This window comes from Pseudophryne corroboree, chromosome 3, assembly GCF_028390025.1.
Source record: "Pseudophryne corroboree isolate aPseCor3 chromosome 3, aPseCor3.hap2, whole genome shotgun sequence".
NCBI classification, from domain to species: domain Eukaryota; kingdom Metazoa; phylum Chordata; class Amphibia; order Anura; family Myobatrachidae; genus Pseudophryne; species Pseudophryne corroboree.
Genome location: NC_086446.1, coordinates 743563282 through 743582656, shown reverse-complemented (window position 1 = coordinate 743582656; position 19375 = coordinate 743563282). Strand labels below are relative to the sequence as shown.

The 19375-nt window shown below is 49.2% G+C and overlaps 1 protein-coding gene across 6 annotated transcripts in view; it reads left to right on the top strand.

Moving 5' to 3' along the window:
* The window catches only part of R3HCC1L (R3H domain and coiled-coil containing 1 like), a 201581-nt gene that overhangs the window by 45864 nt on the left and 136342 nt on the right, over nt 1-19375 (top strand). For all 6 annotated transcript variants that reach the window (XM_063962297.1, XM_063962299.1, XM_063962295.1 and 3 more), the window contains exon 6: nt 14678-14773. In XM_063962297.1, coding sequence (XP_063818367.1) covers nt 14678-14773 — 96 coding nt within the window. The remainder of the gene's footprint in view (nt 1-14677; nt 14774-19375) is intronic.

Sequence of the window (19375 nt, the reverse complement as noted above, 5' to 3'; positions counted from 1 at the left end):
TGCAAAACTGTCATTATCAGTTTCAGACGCTGCCGTTTGGATTGTCCACGGCACCTCGGGTCTTTACCAAGGTAATGGCCGAAATGATGTTTCTTCTGCGAAGAAAAGGCGTATTAATTATCCCTTACTTGGACGATCTCCTGATAAGGGCAAGGTCCAGAGAACAGCTGGAGGACGTAGTAGCACTAACCCAAGTAGTGCTGCAACAGCACGGGTGGATTCTGAATTTTCCAAAATCTCAATTGACCCCGACGACACGTCTGCTGTTCCTGGGAATGATTCTGGACACGGTTCAGAAAAAGGTGTTTCTTCCGGAGGAGAAAGCCAGGGAGTTATCCGAACTTGTCAGGAACCTCCTAAAACCAGGAAAAGTGTCTGTGCATCAATGCACAAGAGTCCTGGGAAAAATGGTGGCTTCTTACGAAGCGATTCCATTCGGCAGATTCCACGCACGAACTTTTCAGTGGGATCTGCTGGACAAATGGTCCGGATCGCATCTGCAGATGCATCAGCGGATAACTTTGTCTCCACGGACAAGGGTGTCTCTTCTGTGGTGGTTGCAGAGTGCTCAACTGTTAGAGGGCCGCAGATTCGGCATACAGGACTGGGTCCTGGTGACCACGGATGCCAGTCTGAGAGGCTGGGGAGCGGTCACACAGGGAAGAAACTTCCAGGGAGTGTGGTCAAGCCTGGAGATGTCTCTTCACATAAATATACTGGAGCTAAGAGCGATTTACAATGCTCTAAGCCTGGCAAAACCCCTGCTTCAGGGTCAGCCGGTGTTGATCCAGTCGGACAACATCACGGCAGTCGCCCACGTAAACAGACAGGGCGGCACAAGAAGCAGGAGGGCAATGGCAGAAGCTGCAAGGATTCTTCGCTGGGCGGAAGATCATGTGATAGCACTGTCAGCAGTGTTCATTCCGGGAGTGGACAACTGGGAAGCGGACTTCCTCAGCAGACACGATCTACACCCGGGAGAGTGGGGACTTCATCCAGAAGTCTTCCACATGATTGTGAACCGTTGGGAAAAACCAAAGGTGGATATGATGGCGTCCCCCCTCAACAAAAAACTGGACAGGTATTGCGCCAGGTCAAGAGACCCTCAGGCAATAGCTGTGGACGCTCTGGTAACACCGTGGGTGTTCCAGTCAGTGTATGTGTTTCCTCCTCTGCCTCTCATACCAAAAGTACTGAGAATTATACGGCAAAGGGGAGTAAGAACGATACTCGTGGCTCCGGATTGGCCAAGAAGAACTTGGTACCCGGAACTTCAGGAGATGCTCACGGAAGATCCGTGGCCTCTACCTCTAAGACGGGACCTGCTTCAGCAGGGACCGTGTCTATTCCAAGACTTACCGCGGCTGCGTTTGACGGCATGGCGGTTGAACGCCGAATTCTAAGGGAAAAAGGCATTCCGGAAGAGGTCATCCCTACCCTGGTAAAAGCCAGGAAGGAGGTGACTGCACAACATTATCACCGCATTTGGAGAAAATATGTTGCGTGGTGTGAGGCCAGGAAGGCCCCGACGGAGGAATTTCAACTGGGTCGATTCCTACATTTCCTGCAAACAGGATTGTCTATGGGCCTCAAATTAGGGTCCATTAAGGTTCAAATTTCGGCCCTGTCGATTTTCTTCCAGAAAGAATTGGCTTCAGTTCCTGAAGTCCAGACTTTTGTAAAAGGAGTACTACATATACAGCCCCCGGTTGTGCCCCCAGTGGCTCCGTGGGATCTTAATGTAGTTTTGGATTTTCTCAAATCCCATTGGTTTGAGCCACTCAAATCGGTGGATTTGAAATATCTTACATGGAAAGTAACCATGCTACTGGCCCTGGCTTCAGCCAGGAGAGTGTCAGAATTGGCGGCTTTATCGTATAAAAGCCCATATCTGATTTTCCATTCGGACAGGGCAGAACTGCGGACGCGTCCTCAGTTTCTGCCTAAGGTGGTTTCAGCGTTTCACCTGAACCAGCCTATTGTGGTGCCTGCGGCTACTAGCGATTTGGAGGATTCCAAGTTGCTGGACGTTGTCAGGGCATTGAAAATATATATTTCAAGGACGGCTGGTGTCAGAAAATCTGACTCGCTGTTTATACTGTATGCACCCAACAAGCTGGGTGCTCCTGCTTCTAAGCAGACGATTGCTCGTTGGATTTGTAGCACAATTCAACTTGCACATTATGTGGCAGGCCTGCCACAGCCAAAATCTATCAAGGCCCATTCCACAAGGAAGGTGGGCTCATCTTGGGCGGCTGCCCGAGGGGTCTCGGCATTACAACTCTGCCGAGCAGCTACGTGGTCGGGGGAGAACACGTTTGTAAAATTCTACAAATTTGATACCCTGGCTAAAGAGGACCTGGAGTTCTCTCATTCGGTGCTGCAGAGTCATCCGCACTCTCCCGCCCGTTTGGGAGCTTTGGTATAATCCCCATGGTCCTGACGGAGTCCCAGCATCCACTAGGACGTCAGAGAAAATAAGATTTTACTTACCGATAAATCTATTTCTCGTAGTCCGTAGTGGATGCTGGGCGCCCATCCCAAGTGCGGATTGTCTGCAATACTTGTACATAGTTATTGTTACAAAAAAATCGGGTTGTTATTGTTGTGAGCCGTCTGTTCAGAGGCTCCTACGTTTGTCATACTGTTAACTGGGTTCAGATCACAGGTTGTACGGTGTGATTGGTGTGGCTGGTATGAGTCTTACCCGGGATTCAAAATCCTTCCTTATTGTGTACGCTCGTCCGGGCACAGTATCCTAACTGAGGCTTGGAGGAGGGTCATAGGGGGAGGAGCCAGTGCACACCACCTAGTCCTAAAGCTTTTATTTTTGTGCCCTGTCTCCTGCGGAGCCGCTAATCCCCATGGTCCTGACGGAGTCCCAGCATCCACTACGGACTACGAGAAATAGATTTATCGGTAAGTAAAATCTTATTTTCTCTGACGTCCTAGTGGATGCTGGGGACTCCGAAAGGACCATGGGGAATAGCGGCTCCACAGGAGACTGGGCACAAAAGTAAAAGCTTTAAGACTACCTGGTGTGCACTGGCTCCTCCCCCTATGACCCTCCTCCAAGCCTCAGTTAGATTTTTGTGCCCGAACGAGAAGGGTGCAGTCTAGGTGGCTCTCCTGAGCTGCTTAGAAAAAAGTTTAGTTTTAGGTTTTTTATTTTCAGTGAGACCTGCTGGCAACAGGCTCACTGCATCGAGGGACTAAGGGGAGAAGAAGCGAACTCACCTGCGTGCAGAGTGGATTGGGCTTCTTAGGCTACTGGACATTAGCTCCAGAGGGACGATCACAGGCCCAGCCATGGATGGGTCCCAGAGCCGCGCCGCCGTCCCCCTTACAGAGCCAGAAGAGCAGAAGAGGTCCGGAAAAATCGGCGGCAGAAGACGTCCTGTCTTCAATAAGGTAGCGCACAGCACCGCAGCTGTGCGCCATTGCTCTCAGCACACTTCACACTCCGGTCACTGAGGGTGCAGGGCGCTGGGTGGGGGCGCCCTGAGACGCAATATAAACACCTTAGGGGGCAAAAAATGCATCACATATAGCTCCTGGGCTATATGGATGCATTTAACTCATGCCTGTTTTTCCATAAAAAAGCGGGAGAACGGCCACCGAGAAGGGGGCGGAGCCTATCTCCTCAGCACACTGGCGCCATTTTTCCTCACAGCTCCGTTGGAGGGAAGCTCCCTGACTCTCCCCTGCAGTCCTGCACTACAGAAACAGGGTAAAACAAGAGAGGGGGGGCACTAAATTGGCAGATAAATCTATACAGCAGCTATATAAGGGAAAAACACTTATATAAGGTTATCCCTGTGTATATATATATATATATATATATATATATATATATATATATATATATATATATAGCGCTCTGGTGTGTGCTGGCAAACTCTCCCTCTGTCTCCCCAAAGGGCTAGTGGGGTCCTGTCCTCTATCAGAGCATTCCCTGTGTGTGTGCTGTGTGTCGGTACGTTGTGTCGACATGTATGAGGAGGAAAATGGTATGGAGGCGGAGCAATTGCCTGTATTAGTCATGTCACCCCCTAGGGAGTCGACACCTGACTGGATGGTCTTATGGAAGGAATTACGTGATAGTGTCAGCACTTTACAAAAGACTGTTGACGACATGAGACAGCCGGCAAATCAGTTAATACCTGTACAGGCGTCTCAAACACCGTCAGGGGCTCTAAAGCGCCCGTTACCTCAGGTGGTCGACACAGACACGGACACTGACTCCAGTGTCGACGGTGAGGAAACAAACGTATTTTCCAGTAGGGCCACACGTTACATGATCACGGCAATGAAGGAGGTTTTGAACATTTCTGATACTACAAGTACCACAAAAAAGGGTATTATGTGGGGTGTGAAAAAACTACCCGTAGTTTTTCCTGAATCAGATGAATTAAATGAGGTGTGTGATGAAGCGTGGGTTTCCCCCGATTAAAAAACTGCTAATTTCTAAAAAATTATTGGCATTATACCCTTTCCCGCCAGAGGTTAGGGCGCGTTGGGAAACACCCCCTAGGGTGGATAAGGCGCTCACACGCTTATCAAAACAAGTGGCGTTTCCGTCTCCTGATACGGCCGCCCTCAAGGAACCAGCTGATAGGAAGCTGGAAAATATCCTAAAAAGTATATACACACATACTGGTATTATACTGCGACCAGCAATCGCCTCAGCCTGGATGTGCAGTGCTGGGGTGGCTTGGTCGGATTCCCTGACTGAAATTATTGATACCCTGGACAGGGACAATATATTATTGACTATAGAGCATTTAAAGGATGCATTTCTATATATGAGAGATGCACAGAGGGATATTTGCACTCTGGCATCAAGAGTAAGTGCGCTGTCCATTTCTGCCAGAAGAGGGTTATGGACGCGACAGTGGTCAGGTGATGCGGATTCCAAACGGCATATGGAAGTATTGCCGTATAAAGGGGAGGAGTTATTTGGGGTCGGTCTATCGGACCTGGTGGCCACGGCAACGGCTGGGAAATCTACCTTTTTACCCCAGGTCACCTCTCGGCAGAAAAAGACACCGTCTTTTCAGGCTCAGTCCTTTCGTCCCCATAAGGGCAAGCGGGCAAGAGGCCACTCGTATCTGCCCCGGGGCAGAGGAAGGGGAAAAAGACTGCAGCAGACAGCCTCTTCCCAGGAACAGAAGCCCTCCCCCGCTTCTGCCAAGTCCTAAGCATGACGCTGGGGCCTTACAAGCGGACTCAGGCACGGTGGGGGCCCGTCTCAAGAATTTCAGCGCGCAGTGGGCTCACTCGCAAGTGGACCCCTGGATCCTGCAGGTAGTATCTCAGGGGTACAAATTGGAATTCGAGACGTCTCCCCCTCGCCGGTTCCTGAAGTCTGCTTTACCAACGTCTCCCCCCGACAGGGAGGCGGTATTGGAAGCCATTCACAAGCTGTATTCCCAGCAGGTGATAATCAAGGTACCCCTCCTACAACAGGAAAAGGGGTATTATTCCACGCTGTTTGTGGTACCGAAGCCGGACGGCTCGGTGAGACCTATTTTAAATCTGAAATCCTTGAACACTTACATACAAAGGTTCAAATTCAAGATGGAATCACTCAGAGCAGTGATAGCGAACCTGGAAGAAGGGGACTATATGGTGTCTCTGGACATCAAGGATGCTTACCTCCATGTCCCAATTTGCCCTTCTCACCAAGGGTACCTCAGGTTTGTGGTACAGAACTGTCACTATCCGTTTCAGACGCTGCCGTTTGGATTGTCCACGGCACCCCGGGTCTTTACCAAGGTAATGGCCGAAATGATTCTTCTTCGAAGAAAAGGCGTCTTAATTATCCCTTACTTGGACGATCTCCTGATAAGGGCAAGGTCCAGAGAACAGTTAGAGGTCGGAGTAGCACTATCTCAAGTAGTACTACGACAGCACGGATGGATTCTAAATATTCCAAAATCGCAGCTGATTCCGACGACACGTCTGCTGTTCCTAGGGATGATTCTGGACACAGTACAGAAAAAGGTGTTTCTCCCGGAGGAGAAAGCCAGGGAGTTATCCGACCTAGTCAGGAACCTCCTAAAACCAGGCCAAGTGTCAGTGCATCAATGCACAAGGGTCCTGGGAAAAATGGTGGCTTCTTACGAAGCGATTCCATTCGGCAGATTCCACGCAAGAACTTTTCAGTGGGATCTGCTGGACAAATGGTCCGGATCGCATCTTCAAATGCATCAGCGGATAACCCTGTCTCCAAGGACAAGGGTGTCTCTCCTGTGGTGGTTGCAGAGTGCTCATCTTCTAGAGGGCCGCAGATTCGGCATTCAGGACTTGGTCCTGGTGACCACGGATGCCAGCCTGAGAGGCTGGGGAGCAGTCACACAGGGAAGAAATTTCCAGGGCTTGTGGTCAAGCATGGAAACGTCACTTCACATAAATATCCTGGAACTAAGGGCCATTTACAATGCCCTAAGTCAGGCAAGGCCTCTGCTTCAGGGTCAGCCGGTGCTGATCCAGTCGGACAACATCACGGCAGTCGCCCACGTAAACAGACAGGGCGGCACAAGAAGCAGGAGGGCAATGACGGAAGTTGCAAGGATTCTTCGCTGGGCGGAAAATCATGTGATAGCACTGTCAGCAGTGTTCATTCCGGGAGTGGACAACTGGGAAGCAGACTTCCTCAGCAGACACGATCTCCACCCGGGGGAGTGGGGACTTCACCCAGAAGTCTTCCACATGATTGTGAACCGTTGGGAAAAACCAAAGGTGGACATGATGGCGTCCCGCCTCAACAAAAAACTGGACAGATATTGCGCCAGGTCAAGGGACCCTCAGGCAATAGCTGTGGACGCTCTGGTAACACCGTGGGTGTACCAGTCAGTGTATGTGTTCCCTCCTCTGCCTCTCATACCCAAGGTACTGAGAATCATAAGAAGGAGAGGAGTAAGGACTATACTCGTGGCTCCGGATTGGCCAAGAAGGACTTGGTACCCGGAACTTCAAGAGATGCTCACGGAAGACCCGTGGCCTCTACCTCTAAGAAAGTACCTGCTCCAGCAGGGACCATGTCTGTTCCAAGACTTACCGCGGCTGCGTTTGACGGCATGGCGGTTGAACGCCGGATCCTGAAGGAAAAAGGCATTCCGGATGAAGTCATCCCTACCCTGATCAAAGCCAGGAAGTATGTAACTGTGCAACATTATCACCGTATTTGGCGTAAATATGTTGCGGGGTGTGAGGCCAGGAAGGCCCCTACAGAGGAATTTCAACTGGGTCGTTTCCTGCATTTCCTGCAAACAGGACTGTCTATGGGCCTAAAATTAGGGTCCATTAAGGTTCAAATTTCGGCCCTGTCAATATTCTTCCAAAAAGAACTAGCTTCAGTTCCTGAAGTCCAGACGTTTGTCAAGGGGGTACTGCATATACAGCCTCCTTTTGTGCCTCCAGTGGCACCTTGGGATCTCAATGTAGTTTTGGGGTTCCTAAAATCACATTGGTTTGAACCACTCACCACTGTGGACTTAAAATATCTCACATGGAAAGTGGTAATGCTGTTAGCCCTGGCCTCAGCCAGGCGTGTCTCAGAATTGGCGGCTTTATCCTATAAAAGCCCTTACCTAATTTTTCATACGGACAGGGCAGAATTGAGGACTCGTCCTCAATTTCTCCCTAAGGTGGTTTCAGCATTTCACTTAAACCAGCCTATTGTGGTGCCTGCGGCTACTAGGGACTTGGAGGATTCCAAGTTGCTGGACGTAGTCAGGGCCCTGAAAATATATGTTTCCCGGACGGCTGGAGTCAGAAAATCTGACTCGCTGTTTATCCTGTATGCACCCAACAAGCTGGGTGCTCCTGCTTCTAAGCAGACTATTGCTCGTTGGATTTGTAGTACAATTCAGCTTGCACATTCTGTGGCGGGCCTGCCACAGCCAAAATCTGTAAAAGCCCATTCCACACGGAAAGTGGGCTCATCTTGGGCGGCTGCCCGAGGGGTCTCGGCTTTACAACTTTGCCGAGCAGCTACTTGGTCAGGGGCAAACACGTTTGCTAAATTCTACAAATTTGATACCCTGGCTGAGGAGGACCTGGAGTTCTCTCATTCGGTGCTGCAGAGTCATCCGCACTCTCCCGCCCGTTTGGGAGCTTTGGTATAATCCCCATGGTCCTTTCGGAGTCCCCAGCATCCACTAGGACGTCAGAGAAAATAAGAATTTACTTACCGATAATTCTATTTCTCATAGTCCGTAGTGGATGCTGGGCGCCCATCCCAAGTGCGGATTGTCTGCAATACTTGTACATAGTTATTGTTACAAAAAATCGGGTTATTATTGTTGTGAGCCATCTTTTCAGAGGCTCCTCTGTTATCATGCTGTTAACTGGGTTCAGATCACAAGTTGTACGGTGTGATTGGTGTGGCTGGTATGAGTCTTACCCGGGATTCAAAATCCTTCCTTATTGTGTACGCTCGTCCGGGCACAGTATCCTAACTGAGGCTTGGAGGAGGGTCATAGGGGGAGGAGCCAGTGCACACCAGGTAGTCTTAAAGCTTTTACTTTTGTGCCCAGTCTCCTGCGGAGCCGCTATTCCCCATGGTCCTTTCAGAGTCCCCAGCATCCACTACGGACTATGAGAAATAGAATTATCGGTAAGTAAATTCTAATTTTTTCCTCCAAGCTCCTAGAGAGGATTGCAGATCTCCCAACTCGTCCCACTTCCTTCTTGACAGTCTCCAGTCATTTCAACACACAGTAACTGTCCCAGCACTTTGACCCCCATTTATCAAGCCTTGGAGAGTGATAAAGTACCAACCAATCAGCTCCTAACTTCCATGTCACATGATGTGTTTGAAAAATGACAGTTAGCAGCTGGTTGGCTGGTCATTTATCACTATGCTTTCTCTAACGTCCTAGTGGATGCTGGGGACTCCGTAAGGACCATGGGGAATAGAAGGGCTCCGCCGGAGACATGGGCACTTTACGAAAGTATTTAGATTCTGGTGTGCTCTGACTCCTCCCTCTATGTCCCTCCTCCAGACCTCAGTTTGAATCTGCCCGGACGAGCTGGGTGCTGTTCAGTGAGCTCTCCTGAGCTTGCGATAAGAAAGTATTTTCTTAGGTTTTTTATTTTCAGGGAGCTCTGCTGGCAACAGACTCCCTGCATCGTGGAACAGAGGGGAGAGAAGCAGCCCTACTCTCTGAAGATAGGTCCTGCTTCTTAGGCTACTGGACACCATTAGCTCCAGAGGGATCGTACACAGGATCTCACCCTCGTCTTCCGATCCCAGAGCCGCGCTGCCGTCCCCCTCGCAGAGCCGGAAGACAGAAGCCGGGTGAGTATGAGAAGCAAAGAAGACTTCGAAATCGGCGGCAGAAGACTCCGTTCTTCACATGAGGTAACGCACAGCACTGCAGCTGTGTGCCATTGCTCCATACACACCTCACATACTCCGGTCACTGTAAGGGCGCAGGGGGGGGGGGCGCCCTGGGCAGCATATGGACCTCTATTGACAAAAGTAAACATATATACAGTTGGGCACTGTATATATGTATGAGCCCCCGCCAAAAAGATATGTATTTTAGCGGGACAGAAGCCCGCCGTCGAGGGGGCGGGGCTTCTCCCTCAGCACTCGCCAGCGCCATTTTTTCTCCACAGCTCCGCTGAGAAGAAGCTCCCCAGGCTCTCCCCTGCAGATCACGGTAGAAAAAGGTTAAAAAGAGAGTGGGGGCACATAATAAGGCGCTAAAAACACAAATACAGCAGCTACTGGGTTAACATTAAGTTACTGTGTTATTCCTGGGTTATATAGCGCTGGGGTGTGTGCTGGCATACTCTCTCTCTGTCTCACCAAAGGGCCTTGTGGGGGAACTGTCTTCAAAAAGGACATTCCCTGTGTGTGTGGTGTGTCGGTACGCTTGTGTCGACATGTCTGATGAGGAAGGCTATGTGGAAGCAGAGCGGGAGCAAATGAATGTGGTGTCTCTGCCGACGGCACCGACACCTGATTGGATGGATATGTGGAAGGTTTTAAATGATAATGTTAATTCCTTACATAAAAGGTTGGAAAAAGCTGAAGCCTCAGGACAGTCAGGGTCCCAACCCATGCCTGATCCTATGTCGCAGAGGCCGACAGGGTCTCAGAAGCACCCACTATCCCAAATTATTGACACTGATACCGACATGGATTCTGACTCCAGTGTCGATTACGATGATGCAAGGTTACAGACGAAATTGGCTAAATCCATCCGTTATATGATTATAGCAATTAAGGATGTGTTGCACATCACAGAGGAAACCCCAGTCCCTGACAAGAGGGTTCATATGTATGGGGAAAAGAAGCCGGATGTAACCTTTCCCCCCTCACACGAGCTAAATGAGTTATGTGAAAAGGCTTGGGAATCTCCAGATAAAAAACTGCAGATTTCCAAAAGGATTCTTATGGCGTATCCTTTCCCGCCAACGGACAGGTTACGCTGGGAATCCTCCCCTAGGGTGGACAAAGCTTTAACACGCTTATCCAAGAAGGTAGCCCTGCCGTCACAGGATACGGCTACCCTCAAAGATGCTGCGGATAGACATTCAGGTACCTTACTGAGGCCGGCAATCGCGTCGGCTTGGGTGGGTAGTGCTGTAGCAGCATGGACGGATACCTTATCTGAGGAACTTGATACCTTAGACAAGGATACTATATTAATGACCCTGGGGCATATTAAAGACGCTGTCCTTTATATGAGAGAGGCTCAGAGAGACATTAGCCTACTAGGTTCTAGAATAAATGCTATGTCGATTTCTGCCAGAAGGGTCCTGTGGACTCTGCAATGGACAGGTGATGCCAACTCAAAAAGGCACATGGAGGTTTTACCTTACAAGGGTGAGGAATTGTTTGGGGAGGGTCTCTCGGACCTGGTCTCCACAGCTACGGCTGAAAAGTCAAATTTTTTGCCATATGTTTCCTCACAGCCTAAGAAAGCACCGTATTACCAAATGCAGTCCTTTCAATCACAGAAAAACAAGAAAGTCCGAGGTGCGTCCTTTCTTGCCAGGGGCAGGGGCAGAGGAAAGAAGCTGCACAACACAGCTAGTTCCCAGGAACAGAAGTCCTCCCCGGCTTCCACTAAATCCACCGCATGACGCTGGGGATCCACAGGCGGAGCTAGGCCCGGTGGGGGCGCGTCTCCGAAATTTCAGCCACAAGTGGGTTCACTCCCAGGTGGATCCCTGGGCAATAGATATTGTGTCTCAGGGATACAAGCTGGAATTCAAAGAGATGCCCCCTCACCGATACCTCAAATCGGCCCTGCCAGCTTCCCCCTCAGAGAGGGAAATAGTGTTAACTGCAATTCACAAATTGTATCTTCAACAGGTGGTGGTCAAGGTTCCCCTCCTTCAACAAGGAAAGGGTTATTATTCGACCATGTTTGTAGTACCGAAACCGGACGGTTCGGTCAGACCCATATTGAATTTAAAATCCCTGAACATGTACCTGAAAAGGTTCCGGTTCAAGATGGAATCGCTGAGAGCGGTCATTGCAAGCCTGGAAGGGGGGGATTTTATGGTGTCTCTGGACATAAAGGATGCATACCTTCATGTCCCCATTTATCCACCTCATCAGGCGTACCTCAGATTTGTGGTACAGGATTGTCATTACCAATTTCAGACGTTGCCGTTTGGTCTCTCCACGGCTCCGAGAATATTTACCAAGGTAATGGCGGAAATGATGGTGCTCCTGCGGAAGCAGGGGGTCACAATTATCCCATACTTGGACGATCTCCTCATAAAAGCGAGGTCAAGAGAGCAGTTGCTGATCAGCGTAGCACGTTCTCTGGAAGTGTTACGGCAACACGGCTGGATTCTAAATATTCCAAAGTCGCAGTTGGTTCCTACGACTCGTCTGCCTTTCCTGGGCATGATTCTGGACACAGACCAGAAAAGGGTTTATCTCCCGATAGAGAAAGCTCAGGAACTCATGACACTGGTCAGGGGCCTATTAAAACCAAAACAGGTGTCAGTGCATCACTGCACTCGAGTCCTGGGAAAGATGGTGGCATCATACGAGGCCATTCCCTTCGGCAGGTTCCATGCGAGGACCTTTCAATGGGACTTACTGGACAAATGGTCCGGATCACATCTTCAGATGCATCGGTTAATCATCCTATCCCCCAGGGCCAGGGTGTCTCGCCTGTGGTGGCTGCGGAGTGCTCACCTTCTCGAGGGCCGCAGATTCGGCATTCAGGGCTGGGTCCTGGTGATCACGGATGCAAGCCTCCGAGGGTGGGGAGCAGTCACACACGGAAGAAATTTCCAAGGTCTGTGGTCAAGTCAGGAGACTTGCCTTCACATCAACATCCTGGAACTAGGACTAGCGAAGCAGGGTTTCTGCTTGACGTAGGGTGTTGTATATGGATACAACACCCTACGTCAAGCAGAAACCCTGCTTCGCTGTCAACCGGTTCTGATTCAGTCGGACAACATCACCGCTGTGGCTCATGTAAACCGACAAGGCGGCACAAGGAGCAGGGTGGCGATGGTGGAAGCCACCAGAATTCTTCGCTGGGCGGAGAATCACGTCAGTGCACTGTCAGCAGTGTTCATCCCGGGAGTGGACAACTGGGAAGCAGACTTCCTCAGCAGGCACGACCTCCACCCGGGGGAGTGGGGACTTCATCAAGAAGTCTTCGCACAGATTGCAAGTCGGTGGGAACTGCCACAGGTGGACATGATGGCATCCCGCCTCAACAAAAAACTACAGAAGTATTGCGCCAGGTCAAGGGACCCTCAGGCGATAGCTGTAGACGCCCTGGTAACACTGTGGGTGTTCCAGTCGGTCTATGTATTCCCTCTTCCTCTCATACCAAAGGTGTTGAGAATTATAAGAAAAAGAGGAGTGAGAACAATACTCATTGTTCCGGGTTGACCAAGAAGGACTTGGTATCCAGATCTGCAAGAAATGCTCACAGGGGACCCGTGGCCTCTTCCTCTAAGACAGGACTTGTTGCAACAAGGGCCTTGTCTGTTCCAAGACTTACCGCGGCTGCGTTTGACGGCATGGCGGTTGAACGCCGGATCCTAGCGGAAAAAGGCATTCCGGATGAGGTAATTCCTACGCTGATAAAGGCTAGGAAGGACGTGACGGCTCAACATTATCACTGTATATGGCGAAAAAATGTTGCTTGGTGTGAGGCCAGGAATGCCCCTACGGAGGAATTCCAGCTGGGCTGTTTCCTTCACTTCCTACAGTCAGGAGTGACTTTGGGCCTAAAATTGGGTTCCATTAAGGTCCAGATTTCGGCCCTATCCATTTTCTTTCAAAAAGCGCTGGCTTCTCTACCTGAAGTTCAGACGTTTGTGAAGGGAGTGCTGCATATTCAGCCCCCTTTTGTGCCCCCAGTGGCACCTTGGGATCTTAACGTGGTGTTGAGTTTCCTGAAATCCCACTGGTTTGAACCACTCAAAACGGTGGAATTGAAATATCTCACGTGGAAGGTGGTCATGCTACTGGCCTTGGCTTCGGCTAGGCGTGTGTCAGAATTGGCGGCTTTGTCACATAAAAGCCCCTATCTGGTTTGCCATGCGGATAGAGCAGAGTTGCGGACCCGTCCACAATTCCTGCCAAAAGTGGTTTCATCTTTTCATATAAACCAACCTATTGTGGTGTGTATGGGGTGAACCAATAGCGCCAAAAATTACAGTAGAAGAAAGTATATTCACAATATGTCAATTATGTGCTTACCCAAAAACCACTAGTCTCTGTATGCCACTCCCTTTAATATAGAGGGCGTCAGCTAGATCTTAAATAAAACCCGCATTTGTACACGTGCAGGATATGTAAAAATTGAATGGATAAATAAGATCGAAGCGACCACAGGTGGCGAATATTATTAGGGACTGCGTGTTTCTTTAAAAAACAATACGGGGTTTATTACAGAGGATGTAAAAAACATGCACATAAAAGGAACAATAAAAATGTACAATAAAAATGTATTAAAAAACCTTCGAAAACCTAAAGGGCACATAAAAGACAAGAAAAATATGGTGCAGAAATTCATGCACTAAAAATGAACCTATTAAAATCAGCTGTGTGTATTAAAATGAAGTATATATAAAAAAAGCAGATTAACTGGGGATTCAATAGTAGCAGGATTCACCCAACGCGTTTCGTCTGGTCTGACTTCATCAAGGGGTAACAGACACAGTGGGACACATCATCTATATATACCCTCATGGATAAGGAAGTGATTGATTACCTCACTTCCTGTAATTAATTTCCATTGAAAAACAGGATTCAAGAAATATATATTAATTGTAACTATTGTAAAGGGAGACCAAATATATGGCAAAAAATGTCGACAGGTTAAAAAGTCGACATGATTTTTTTCATTGAAACCGTCTTGTTCATACTTTACCATCCCAGTGGACCTGGAGGAGGAATATAATGTAGGGGGAATATAATAGTGTGCCGAACGCGGCGAGCCATGCGAGGGGGACGCGGTACACTTATACGGTTTCACGATGACCTATGTCGACATACGCACACACCAAAAAAAACCTATTAAAAACTTGTGTCGACTTTTTGACCTGTCGACATTTTAAATGTCGGTGTTTTGACCTTGTTGGGATTTTGACCATCGGGATTTTGATTGTAGGTATTCCATACTAAACCCCAAAGGAGTACTGACCTTTTTGAGTCTGTGTTTTTCTGTAGCCCGTGATGCATTGACCAGCAAGAACCCTCTGTTAAAGGTACGGCCGCTGTCACAAGCCACCAGGGCATCCAGAGTGAAAGCTCGGACATGTGCCGGTAAGTTCAATATTGCATCATAGTCCAAAATAAATAGTAATTACTGTGACTCTAAGCTCTGCTGACCGGGACTCTTCCTTCCAAAATTGATTTTGGTTTTGTACATACGAGAACTGTGTTTGCTTTCTGCTGTTTGTACAGTGCTTTGTAAAATGTTGGCACTTCATAGAAGCTATAAAAGATGATGATTATAATTCTGCTTTCTGTGTAACTATTTATCTTTAAGCAAAACAATTCTTCTATAATGCAAAATAATTTATTTAAGGTAATTTGTAAAAATGTTATATATTTCTCTAAGGTCCTAAGTGGATGCTGGGGACTCCGTAAGGACCATGGGGAATAGCGGCTCCGCAGGAGACTGGGCACATCTAAAGAAAGCTTTAGGACTGTCTGGTGTGCACTGGCTCCTCCCCCTATGACCCTCCTCCAAGCCTCAGTTAGATCTCTGTGCCCGAACGAGAAGGGTGCACACTAGGGGCTCTCCTGAGCTTCTTAGTGAAAGTTTTAGTTTAGGTTTTTTATTTTCAGTGAGACCTGCTGGCAACAGGCTCACTGCATCGAGGGACTAAGGGGAGAAGAAGCGAACTCACCTGCGTGCAGAGTGGATTGGGCTTCTTAGGCTACTGGACATTAGCTCCAGAGGGACGATCACAGGCCCAGCCATGGATGGGTCCCAGAGCCGCGCCGCCGCCCCCCTTACAGAGCCAGAAGACAGAAGAGGTCCGGAAAATCGGCGGCAGAAGACATCCTGTCTTCACCAAGGTAGCGCACAGCACTGCAGCTGTGCGCCATTGCTCCTCAGCACACTTCACACTTCGGTCACTGAGGGTGCAGGGCGTTAGGGGGGGCGCCCTGAGCAGCAATAAAAACACCTTGGCTGGCGAAAATACATCACATATAGCCCCCAGGGCTATATGGATGAATTTTAACCCCTGCCAGAATCCATAAAAAAGCAGGAGAAAAGTCCGCGAAAAAGGGGCGGAGCCTATCTCCTCAGCACACTGGCGCCATTTTCTCTAACGTCCTAAGTGGATGCTGGGGACTCCGTCAGGACCATGGGGTTTAGCGGCTCCGCAGGAGACAGGGCACAATAATAAAAGCTTTAGGATCAGGTGGTGTGCACTGGCTCCTCCCCTTATGACCCTCCTCCAAGCCTCAGTTAGATTTTTGTGCCTGGCCGAGAAGGGTGCAATCTAGGTGGCTCTCCTGAGCTGCTTAGAATAAAAGTTTAAGTTAGGTTTTTTATTTTCAGTGAGTCCTGCTGGCAACAGGCTCACTGCTACGAGGGACTTATGGGAGAGAAGTAAACTCACCTGCGTGCAGGATGGATTTGCTTCTTAGGCTACTGGACACCATTAGCTCCAGAGGGAGTCGGAACACAGGTCTCACCCTGGGGTTCGTCCCGGAGCCGTGCCGCCGACCCCCCTTGCAGATGCCGAAGTTGAAGAGGTCCAGAAACAGGCGGCAGAAGACTTTCAGTCTTCTTAAGGTAGCGCACAGCACTGCAGCTGTGCGCCATTGTTGTCAGCACACTTCATACCAGCGGTCACTGAGGGTGCAGGGCGCTGGGGGGGGGGCGCCCTGGGCAGCAATGTATTATACCTTTTTTATGGCTAAAATACATCACATATAGCCCTTGAGGCTATATGGATGTATTTAACCCCTGCCAGATCTCACAAACTCCGGGAGAAGAGCCCGCCGTTTTAGGGGGCGGGGCCTATTCTCCTCAGCACACGGCGCCATTTTCCTGCTCAGCTCTGCTGTGAGGAAGGCTCCCAGGCTCTCCCCTGCACTGCACTACAGAAACAGGGTTAAAACAGAGAGGGGGGGCACTTATTTGGCGATATGATTACATATGTGAAAATGCTATAAGGGAAAACACTTGTATAAGGGGTTGTCCCTGTATAATTATAGCGTTTTTGGTGTGTGCTGGCAAACTCTCCCTCTGTCTCCCCAAAGGGCTAGTGGGGTCCTGTCCTCTATCAGAGCATTCCCTGTGTGTGTGCTGTGTCGGTACGTGTGTGTCGACATGTAGGAGGACGATGTTGGTGAGGAGGCGGAGCAAATTGCCTGTATTGGTGATGTCACTCTCTAGGGAGTCGACACCGGAATGGATGGCTTATTTAGGAATTACGTGATAATGTCAACACGATGCAAGGTCGGTTGACGACATGAGACGGCCGGCAAACAAATTAGTACCTGTCCAGGCGTCTCAGACACCGTCAGGGGCTTGTAAAAACGCCCATTTACCTCAGTTGGTCGACACAGACACGGACACTGACTTCAGTGTCGACGGTGAAGAAACAAACGTATTTTCCTTTAGGGCCACACGTTACATGTTAAGGGCAATGAAGGAGGTGTTACATATTTCTGATACTACAAGTACCACAAATAAGGGTATTATGTAGGGTGGGAATAATCTACTTGTAGTTTTTCCTGAATCAGATAAATTAAAGTGTGTGATGATACGTGGGTTTCCTCCGATAGAAAATTATTGGAGGTATACCCTTTCCCGCCAGAAGTGAGGGCGAGTTGGGAAACACACCTTAGGGTGGATAAGGCGCTCACACGCTTATAAAAACAAGTGGCGTTACCGTCTCCAGATACGGCCGCCCTCAAAGAGCCAGCTGATAGGAAGCTGAAAAATATCCTAAAAAGTATATACACACATACTGGTGTTATACTACGACCAGCAATCGCCTCAGCCTGGATGTGCAGCGCTGGGGGGGCTTGGTCGGTTTTCCTGACTGAAAATATTGATACCCTTGACAGGAACAATATTTTATTGACTATAGAGCATTTTAAGGATGCATTTCTATATATGCGAGATGCGCAGAGGGATATTTGCATTCTGGCATCAAGAGTAGATGTGATGTCCATATCTGCCAGACGATGTTTATAGACACGACAGTGGTCAGGTGATGCAGATTCCAGACGGCACATGGAAGTATTGCCGTATAAAGGGGCGGTCCATCGGACCTGGTGGCCATGGCAACAGCTGGAAAATCCACTTTTGTTACCCCAAGTCACATCTCAGCAGAAAAGGACACAGTCTTTTCAGTCTCAGTCCTTTCGTACCCATAAAGGCAGGCGGGCAAAAGGCCAGTCATATCTGCCCAGGGTTAGAGGAAAGGGAAGAAGACTGCAGCAGGCAGCCCATTCCCAGGAACAGAAGTCCTCCACAGCTTCTGCCAAGTCCGCAGCATGACGCTGGGGCCATACAAGCGGACTCAGGTGCGGTGGGGGGTCATCTCAAGAGTTTCAGCACGCAGTGGGCTCACTCGCAAGTGGACTCCTGGATCCTACACGTAGTGTCCCAGGTGTACATTGGAAATTCGAGACGTCTTCCCCTCACAAGTTCCTGAAGTCTGCTTTACCAACGTCTCCCTCCGACAGGGAGGCAGTATTGGAAAAAAATTCACAGGCTGTATTCCCAGCAGGTGATAATCAAAGTACCCCTCCTACAACAAGGAAAGGGGTATTATTCCACACTATATTGTGGTACTGAAGCCAAACGGCTCGGTGAGATCTAAAAGATTTGAACAATTACATACAAGGGTTCAAATCAAGATGGAGTCACTCAGAGCAGTGATAGCGAACCAGGACGATATGGTGTCACTGGATATCAGGGACGCTTACCTACATGTCCAAATTTTGCCCTTCTCACCAAGGGTATCTCAGGTTCGTGGTACAGAACTGTCCTTATCAGTTCAGACGCTGCCGTTTGGATTGTCCACGGCACCCCGGGTCTTTACCATGGTAATGGTTGAAATGATGATTCTTCCTAAAAGAAATATGGACGCTTTCCTGATAAGGGCAAGGTCCAGAGAACAGTTGGCGGTCGGAGTAGCACTATCTCAAGTAGTTCTACGACAGCACGAGTGGATTCTAAATATTCCAAAATCGCAGCTTTTTCCGACGACACGTCTAATGTTCCTAAGAATGATTCTGGACACAGTCCAGAAAAGGATGTTTTCTCCCGGAGAAGAAGACCAGGGAGTTATCCGAGCTAGTCAGGAACCTCCTAAAACCAGGAAAAGTATCAGTGCATCATTGCACAAGGGTCCTGTGAAAAATGGTGGTTTCTTACAAAGCGATCCCATTCGGTAGATTTCACGCAAGAACCTTTCAGTGGAATCTGCTGGGAAAATGGTCCGGATCGCATCTTCAGATGCATCAGCGGATAACCCTGTCTCCAAGGACAAGGGTGTTTTCTTCTGCGGTGGCTGCAGAGTGCTCATCTATGAAAGGGCCGCAGATTCGACATTCAGGACTGGGTCCTGGTGACCACGGATGCCAGCCTGAGTGGCTGGGGAGCAGTCACACAAGGAAAAAATTTCCAGGGAGTGTGATCAAGTCTGGAGACTTCTCTCCACATAAATATACTGGAGCTAAGGGCAATTTACAAGGCTCTAAGCTTAGCAAGACCTCTGCTTCAAGGTCAGCCGGTATTGATCCAGTGGGACAACATCACGGCAGTCGCCCACGTAAACAGACAGGGCGGCACATGAAGCAGGAGGAAAATGGCAGAAGCTGCAAGGATTCTTCGCTGGGCGAAAAATCATGTGATAACACTCTCAGCAGTGTTAATTCCGGGAGTGG